Consider the following 9575-nt stretch of genomic DNA (forward strand, 5'->3'; position numbering starts at 1 on the left):
GCAGATTCTCATGAAGTCTCTCATTTCTAAGAAGAACTCAGTAGGATTGTTGGGGAATATGGTCTCTTCCTAAACTCAGGTTTCCCCAGGACTCACAACTGGGGTGGGTAGTAGAAATAAGGCGTCATTAATAGAAATCATGCTCCATATTTCAATGCATAATGCTGGTGCACAGCTAACTGAAATATTTACCCATCCTACCCCAGCAAGGGTTTCTGAGTCTTTCATGGATTTCTCCCATGCTCGCAAAATGTAACCTGACATGGCTCCCATGCATCTAGAACATATTTATTATAAAGGCTTATCTGTTCTTTTTTTTTTTGGTGAGGAAGATTCACCCTGAGCTAACATCCATTGCCCATCTTCTTCTTTTTTCTCTGCTTAAGGGAGATTGTCCCTGAGCTAACATCTGTGCCATTCTTCCTCTATTTTGTATGTGGGTTGCCTCCACAGCAAGGCTGATGAGTGCAGTAGGTCCATGCCTGGGATCCGAACCAGCAAATCTGGGCCACCAAGCAAATCTGGGCCACCAAAGCAAAGCATGGGAACTTTAATCACTTGGTCATGGGGCCAGCCCCTGTTCTATCTTTTTATGAAATCAGGTTTCTTCCCACATAATATCAGTGAACTTCTCTGTAATATGGTGATCTTTAGTCCCTGTAGTCTTGTGATTTTTCACTTTCCATCATAGTTTTCCTTGTCTACAAGATTTGGAGAAATATGTGGGGATACTATTTTCCCAAACACATTGATAACTTCGAAGGCCCTACAAGCATAGCCCCAAACTCCTCATCCCATCCCGATATCTTCTGCCTTTCCTCATTTGAGTGATCACATTCGTGTCAGAGATTAGACTTCTTCCTGGCTACAGCACAGCGCTCCCCGAGCTTTTCATTTCTCATGGTTCCTACAAAAAGGTAGAAATGCTTCTCCTGCCTTTCCATATGTAGGTAGTTTCTCTAGAGCTGTGGGGTGACCAGGACATAGGAGAGTGAAAAGGGTTCTATTAATAATTACACTGGGGTGATGGGCATAAACCGGGACACTCTTGGACCAACCGGGAGGTATAGTCTCCTGGGTGCAAGGTTAGAACCCATGTCAGGCCCTCTTCAGAACTTCCTCCACACACCTGCCCAGCCGAGGAGCTAGGGTGAGCCCGTGGGTCTCTAGGTACATCAATCATCCAGCTGGAGGTGAAGCTCCCCGTGTCCCCTACCTGTCTGAGAGATTATCTTGGGGCACTCCATCCCTCATATGGGATGGGAGAGCCTCCCCACAACCCTCTTCATGAGGAGGGCAGAAACTCACCATGTCTCACTACACCTCATGCCTTCCCTACAAGGCAGCCCACTCTCTTTCTCCCCAATCTTCTCTTATTCATGAGAATGCTTCATTCATTCCTCTGTTTATTCAACAAATATTTATGAATTCCAATCACAGACCAGACACTGTTCCAGAACTGAGGACATAGTTTACAAGACAGACAATTTCCCTTCTCTCTCCCCAATCTTTCTCTTATTCATGAGAATACTTCATTCATTCCTTTGTTTATTCAACAAATATTTATGAATTCCAATCATGGACCAGACGCTGTTCCAGACATTGAGGACATAGTTAACAAGACAGACAATTTCCCTGGCTCCATGGAGCTGGCATTTTGGTTGTGAAGATAACACACGCATGGATGCCTGCATACATGCATACATATCCACGGCCATGGAGACATACATTTTATGAAAAAAATAGTAGAGAAGAATGAGGGATTAGAGCATGAGTGGCTGGGCTCTTGTAGATAGCGTGGTCAGGGAAGATCTCATTTAGAGGTTGTCTTTTTGCAAATACAAGGAAGAAGTAAGGGAGTGAACTCCATGATGCTCTGGGGAAGCCCATTCTTGCAAAGAAACAGGAAAGACTCCTGGTGAGGATGAGCTGTCTGGGTGGAAATATCAGCAGGGCCCTAGTGCGGCTGGAGCACGAAGAGTCAGAGGACAGGGATAGAAGACATGTGGAAGGCTCATGTGGGCTTATGTGAGCCGTGGTGAGAGCTTTGATTATTATTCTGGGTAAGGTACGAAGCTATCAGAGAGTTCTGAGCAGGGGAGTGATAGGACCATGTTTTGCATCTTTGATCCTGCTTACTGCTGGGTGGACGTAACTCAAGGGAGGTAAGAACAGAAGCAGGGACACCAGTTAGGGACTAGTGTAATACTCCAGGGGAGAGAGTTAACGGTGGATTTCAGAGAACAGAATCATGGCCAGTGGTTGTGAGTTAAATGGAAGCATAGAATTTAGGCATAGAATGAGTAGAATTTTTTAACATTTAGGACTGGCCAACAATATTGGGTTTCAAGGGCAGTGACTGCCTTTCACTGCCAATGTTGAGGCTGAGTCTGATTCCTAATTCCGAGTTAGGAGACCACGAGACCTACAAAGTCCCTCCTCTGACATGTCTCCTCTCTTGGACACAGCGCAGGTTTCAATATCTACCACTGAACCCAAGGCCTCCCGTGTGTCTCAGCCAGCACAAAGTGCAGGAGACAACGACCCCGAAAAAGCACATAGTGGTTAAGAACACAGAGATATGGCTTTTAACTTGGCTAAATTTCTTAGTAGCTATGTGACTTTGGGTAAGTTTTGTCATCTCTTAGGGCCTCTGTTTTCTTACACAGGAAATAAAAATTCATGGCTTCTAAAGGGTTGTTGTGAGGATTAAAAGATTAACCAAGTAAATCTCTTACAACTTTATTAGACACAGAATAAGCTCTCAATATTGGTTATGTGAAACTCCTGAAAGAACTGTGAATTGTCCAAAATTAGATGTGAACGAGGCTATGGTTCATGCAGTTAGTGAATCAAGAGAGCCACACCTCTGCCTCCAAGCCTATCCAGAAGGAAGTTCTCTTCCTTAACTCAGCATCTGGCCTCATCTGTATTTCCTCATTGTTGTTTCTTGATATTTGCTCTGTTCTTGTTTCTCCGGGACCCCAGATGGGCCACACCTCTGTTGCCTCCCGGTAACCCATTGAAGCCTCAAGGGACCTCTGTGCCAATCCAGCTTTCTTGTTGAAGTGGGCACACCTAGAGCCAGGAAATGACTCTCCTTCCTTGCTCATTAAAAGGGCTGGGAGTCCTAGATAGCTCGCTAGAGCCCTTGGATGCAGGTAGGGCCTCAACTTTGGATCCAGAGACAAGAACATCTCTTTGGACAAAGGTAACTTTTGCTGCTCAGAACCCATGTATGGGGAACCTTTCACGGCTCTGTGTAGTCTTGAGGAGGCTCCGGGGGTCTTGGTCTAAGGCACAGGGTATCAGAGGAGCTGGGGCTGCTTCCAAGAGTGCAGGTGGTGGTTTGCTCACCCTCTTTCTAGGAATAACTATTGAATCAGGCACTGAGGATTGTGAGACAGGGAGGGGTGCGAACAACTGGTTCTCATCATGGGAAGTTTGTGGTCTTCTTGGGGAACTGTCCTGGTGCCCTAACCAGAAGCCCAGAGACAGATGTCCCCTGACAGTCAAAACAGCTAACGGGGCCTGTGGATGTCCATGTGCAGGATCCTTAGAGATGCCTCTTTGGATGAGGAATCTTTGGGGAAGATGGGGGCCGGAGAGAGAAGTTTGCTGTCAGTAATTTAATGTTCAAGCTTCAAGTTGGGATAATCTGATGACTTATGGTTATGTGGAGGGCTAAATGGACATAGATACGTACTCTCCCTTCCTTCCCATAAACCCAGAGACTCTCTGTTCTAGAAGGTGCCTGGGGTGATGGTCTGGAACCTCCTAAAAATTCCAAATGTGATGGATGGAGGTCATCCAAAGGCTATCGCAGCCTGGAGTACCAGGACCACCCAGCCATGACAGAGATGGGAGCTTCCTTTTGGGGTTTTCTGGCCTTGGAACATGCTCTTCCTATCTTAGACTCGAATACGCATTTGCGACGGGATCTCAGGGCAGGATTTTTACACAAAATTCCAGGGGGGAGGGAAGAGAAATAGATAACATGTTTTTCTTCTCTTCTTTCCACACAAGACCAACTCCTGACGACCTTCTCTCCACCATCTGATTTACCTTGTCCTCTTCACAGAAGTCCTGAAGCCAACATGGCCACCCCACAGTGTAAGTGATGAATTGCAAACCAGCTTGGAAATATCTCCATCTTGCCTCACCAAAGACAATAGGGTACAAGAGCCCCTATCATTTGCTCAGCTACAAGTGTTTTTGCTCTTGCTAAATTGCTTAGACAGTGAAACTTGCGTTTGAAAATCTCAGAGCATTTAGCTTTACTCTTATTATGTGTACTTAGAATTGCTTATTTATTTTGATAAAGAGGGTAAAGAAAAAAGCAAATAACATACTGATGACCAATTTAAATATTTTTGGTTTTGTTACTAGCCAGAGACTATCAATCAGAAAAAGACAAGTCACTGATAACCCTAGAAATGAGGTGAATCCTGAAAATCTCTTGGCGCCATGAATGCATGTAGATCCTTTCAGGTGCTTTGATCCACAAACTGGCTTCTGCCTAATTTCTCTCCCTTTCTCCTTGTAGCCACCCTTTCTCAGAGCAGTAAGCCTCTCCCAGAGTTCAAATCTATTATTACCAGAAAGCAAGCGGAATCCTGAAGTCTGTAATAACCTCATGTGTTTTTTGTGCTTTTCTGTCACTTGGCAGCGAAGCAAATTCCTGACTGCTTTCGTGTTCGTGATCCTCTACAAATGGTGTGGGTTGTGGAGGGAGATTCTTTGATGGCAGTTCCTTTCAACAACAATGTCAAACCCGGTGAGTAACAATTGAAGCCACTGGTTCCTCTTTAATGGACACCAGCTCCACCAGTGATGGGGCTGAGCTTGCATGAGCCTGGCCATTGGCCTCTCCTACTTCTGAGCACCAGCCCAATGTCCACAGGAAGGGCAAGGAAGGGCAAGATGGTTCCCTCCCACAAAGGAAATCCCATACCTAGAAATGAAGACGCGAGGGATTGGCAGCTTTTCTTACTGGGAGAAAATGTCTTCAGACAAGAAGGGACTGTCCATTCAAGCAGCAGCTGACCTTCCTCTTGGAGTTTCTTTCCTTTAAATTCCAACCATTGCTACCTGTGCCCTCAGATTCAAACTCCATCATCTTTCCACCACCAAACCTACCCAATTTTTTAACCTGGTGTCCTCTCTTCTAATAATGGGGGAATATTCCTTCCTCCCATCAAAAGTCAGATCATCTCAGCTTCTTTCCCTTTCTCTAGGGCTTCAATGTTTAATTATTAAACTAAATTAATTAATTTAATTCCTCTCTTCCCTGCATATTCCACCTTTGTCTGTCTACCGGGTCCTTTCTATCACTGACAGACATGCTCTAATATAATATTTCCAGGCTTAATACTAAAAAGCTTCTCGTGATTCCCATGTTTTGTTCTTACCACCATTCTATTTTCCTATATACTGATCTATATCCTGTTCTATATGTCAATCATAGCCAAACTTCATGGAAGAGTTGGCTGCAGAGCTCGCCTCCATTTCACGTCCTGTTCATGCTTACATCAAACAATATGACTTCTGAACTATTTGACCAACCCCCTCAAGCTCCTCTTTCCAACGTCCACAGATGTACTTCTCTGCCCTCACATTTGGTTCCTCAGCTGCAGTCAGAATAATTGAGAACTCTTTCTTTCCTGAACACTCTCCATCTTCTCCTTCTGTGAGAACATTCTCTGTGGTTCTCTGGCTCCGCTTTTGCATTCTCCTTTCTGACTCTACTTTCTCTATAAAATCTCCAAATGCTGGGGATCCTCAGATGTCAGTCTGCAATCATTACACAACCCCTCTGAAGGGATTGTAAACTGGTCTCTTGGACTGATGTATTTGCCTTTTCACTCTGGCATTTATGCTTCCAATTCAGATGTCTCCTTTGAATAGTTTACTCACATCCTTTTGCTGTCCTCTCAGTCATCTCTGACTTCATCTATCCCAAGTAGGTCTATGGATGTGATGTCTCAAAACTGCTGACAGAACCAGTCTTCCCCATGCCTGTTAGCTACCATCATCCTGCCAGCTGGAGCCAGAAATACAGGAGACATCCTTGATTCCTCCTTTTCCTCAATCTCCATCCAATCCCTCAGAAAAAGCTGATGAGTCTGTACAAAATACACCTTATTTCTAAGACAATATCATCATTCACCTGGACCACTGCCGTCACTTCTTCACTGCCCTCCCTCTCACTTCATTTGTGAAGCCTCCCATCCATCCTCCACAAAGCATCAAGAGTGACCTTACTATGTTGATTGAGTACTATCATTCCCATGTGTTTGTGTTGCGGGGGGGAGGTGCAGGGTTGGGGGAAGTGAGGAGATCTCAGGCACACCAGTCTTATTTCAGGGCCTCGAACTCACCAAGCTCTTTTGCATGGAGGGGTCTTTCTTTTCTTTTCCCTCTAATACCTTCCGTCCAGACCCCTTCTACCATCCTGTTACCATTTCTTCAGATACTAGCTCCCTCTTAGCTTTAAGGTCTTGGTTTGAATTTCACCTTTGCAGAGAGGTCTGTCATGATTTCTATCACAATTTGGTCTCTCTCCTACTGTCCCAGGCTTTGATCACTTCCCTCAAGAGGGTGTGGCAATTTATTGTAGTTCTTGTCATTTCTCTGCTTAATTTTTTCATCTCATTTTCCATGGGGGCAATGACAGTGTCTCTCTTGTTCTTAGCTAAATCTTCAGTGCCTTGTCCTGGGTGGGCATTCAATAAGGAGTGTTGAGTGGATGAATTCTCTGCCCCCTGCCCAGAAGGACAGATACAGAATGCCCAGGCTCCTGAGAATCACCTGCTAAATTAGTTGGGAATTTAATTTAGCTGAATTTAAATTTAAATCAGCTGATAGAGACAGAAAACCTACATAACTGGGACTTAAATAAGATAGGAAGTTATTTCTTTCTCATATAAAAGAAGGCTGAGCAGTCAGGCTGAGGCCGATCTTGTGGCTCCATGATGCCACCAGAGTCCAAGGATTCTAGCCTTCTGCTTTATCAACCTTAATGTCCCCTCAACCACCATCTAAGTATTTAAAGGGGGCAGTAAGAAGACATAGGGTATAAGAAAGGAGCTCCTCCCAGCTGAGTCAACTCCTTATATAGAACATTCTTAGAAATCCCACGCAACACTTCTACTTATATCTCATGGGCTACAACTTAAGCATATGGTCAAAATCAGCTGCAAATATGGTGGGAAATTTTATTCTTATTTTGGGGAAGCAATGTGCCCTGGTGACAACTGGGGTTCTGATGTTAAAGAAGAAAAAAGGAAATGGGTTTCAGACAATGATGAAGGCTATTTGCAACATGGCTAATTGGAGGCAACTTCTGGCGGAGTCCTGGCTGCTCGGTATCCTGCTGGCTGGGAGGAATAACTGAGAGGCCAGAAAGACTGGCCTTTCTGCTACTTGGAGCTTGACACCTGTTTCTATCTTCCCTTGTGTTTCCAGTCACTCTTGACATAATATCATGTACAGACGAAAAATTGCATGATGAAGCAAAAGGTAATCTGGTTTACCTGGGAATCAAGGGCACAAATCACTCTCTCTTTTGTGCAAAAATTCAAGGCCAGCCTACTTTGCAGATCAAGGTGAGTGGTTGTGCAGCTAATGAGAGAAGTATTGTGAGATGGACTTTTTATTTCATTTAATATATTACTGAATAAAATTAGCATTTTTTTGATGCTTTATATTCAGTGTAAGAAAGGAAATCTGACCTGGCTGATCCCCGAATCAATCCATACTACCTTTGGAATGGGCGTAACACTTATTTTAATGTCAGAGCATTCTCTGAAAGCCAGAGAACACCCCCATGGGAATGTTTCAGAAAGGTTGAGGAATGGTGGTTTCTCCATCCTCAGTGCTCCTTAGCTGCCTCCCAGAAATGCTCTGGGGTGATGAGGTGCTTCCATTTAAGCAAAGGCCACTGCACAGCACAGGAGACGGGGGGCCGGGGTTGTTAATCTGGATCTTGCATATTACATGCCTATGGTCCTTGTACTGAAAGCAGAATTTGTAGTTATGAAGCTAATCCTTCTGCTTATGATGGAATCTGTAATGTATCAATGCACTTGGAGGTTGGGAATCATGTAAGACTGGTCTGAACCTGCAAATGGGTGCATACCAGGAGCACCCACGAAAGAGAGTTGAACTTCCCTCTGTTCTCAGGGAAGATAGTGCTGTCTCAAAGAATCAGAAGTACTTTGTGTCATGGGATCTTGGGGTGGAGCCAAGCTATTGGGAACCAGTAGGTTGCCTGCGTTGACACCTAGTGTCCTCCTTTCATCTGCCTCTGTCCCTCCCTTTGGGGAAAGCAGTCACTTCTGGGGCTGAGTCAGTTTAGCTCCCTCCTTCCAGTAATCTTTTTTAATAAGCCTCTTTTCTACTCCTAGGAGAAAAATGTCATGGACCTGCACCATATGAACGAAGGGCAGAAACCTTTTCTCTTTTTCCGCATTATAGAGGGCACCACCTCTGCCTTTCAGTCATTCTCCTGCCCTGGCTGGTTCATAGCCACCTCCTCCACGGCCAGACAGCCCATCACTCTCACCAAGGAGAGGGGCGGAACTGAAAACACTAACTTCTATTTAGAGCCTGAGCACTAAGTCCAGCCTGGGCTGTGGGGGGCTGATTCCAGGACAGAGAAGCAAGCAGGCAGAGAAGCTTCTGTTTGAAAACACAGTCAGTCATGTTAAGAGACCACCATGCACAGATGCCCACACACGGCCCACCTCATTCTCATCACCCAAAAACCACCTCCTCCTCTGGACATCCATTTCTGCCCCATGTCCCCCATTTGAACGCCATCCCAATATGAAACCTAAGAGTCACTTTTTATTCTCTCCTGATCTTGTCCCACCGTCCACCTAGTTGCCAAGTCCAGTTAAATCAACATCCCAAAAGCTTCTTGTACACAGCAGTCTCTTCTCATTCCTTCTGACAACCTACGGCCTAGAGATGTGAATTTAAAAAATTTTTGTTCATACAACCCTATTAATAAAAAAACATTGTTTATTAATTCTATGCATGTTTATTATAAATATTGTAATATATATTCTCAAAGATAAATCAAAAGGATAAGATGAATGTGAAATAAAAATTTTTATGTCTTGATAATCATGATGGATTCATAATAACATTAGTTAATAATTTGACACACAGTATATGCTTTGGTTAAGATTAATTGTTAACTGTAATGAAAGTAAATCAATCCATATTTCAAAGAACCACTTGTATCAGTTTGAATTTTTTAAGGCAACTTCTCAGAATTTATTGTACTGTCCTTATTTTATTTTATAAAGTGGCTGGAAGTAGAAGCATCAGCTACGATATTTTCTGGTTGTTATGTATGTTTTTGGAATTTTAGTAGAAGCTTCAGGCAACAGTTTATTGGGATGCCTTTAAGCCAGTTGTCCATTTTGTGAGGGTTACTTTAGTTAAGGCCTATAATATAATCTACAACTTCACTTAGCCAATCACATGTAAATTGCAATTTACTATAATATACTGATCATGAATGTGGCATGACAGGCTCTCTTCTCTCAGGAGACCTTGCTCTT

General features: G+C 43.9%; 1 protein-coding gene across 1 annotated transcript; it reads left to right on the forward strand.

Moving 5' to 3' along the window:
• Positions 1-2988: 2988 nt before the first annotated feature.
• Positions 2989-9242, forward strand: IL36B (interleukin 36 beta). The gene is made up of 5 exons (XM_001495791.5): positions 2989-3211; positions 4027-4113; positions 4670-4777; positions 7468-7607; positions 8409-9242. Exons 2-5 carry the CDS (start codon positions 4098-4100, stop codon positions 8619-8621), a joined length of 477 nt encoding a protein of 158 aa, XP_001495841.3. The 5' UTR covers positions 2989-3211; positions 4027-4097; the 3' UTR covers positions 8622-9242.
• Positions 9243-9575: the final 333 nt, after the last annotated feature.

Source organism: Equus caballus, chromosome 15 (genome assembly GCF_041296265.1).
Source record: "Equus caballus isolate H_3958 breed thoroughbred chromosome 15, TB-T2T, whole genome shotgun sequence".
Classification (NCBI taxonomy): domain Eukaryota; kingdom Metazoa; phylum Chordata; class Mammalia; order Perissodactyla; family Equidae; genus Equus; species Equus caballus.

Excerpts from the sequence above, each read along its gene's own strand:
- IL36B (XM_001495791.5), top strand. Across the intron at positions 4,778-7,467 it reads CAACAACAATGTCAAACCCG|TCACTCTTGACATAATATCA; the intron begins GTGAGTAACAAT and ends TTGTGTTTCCAG. Across the intron at positions 7,608-8,408 it reads AGCCTACTTTGCAGATCAAG|GAGAAAAATGTCATGGACCT; the intron begins GTGAGTGGTTGT and ends TTCTACTCCTAG.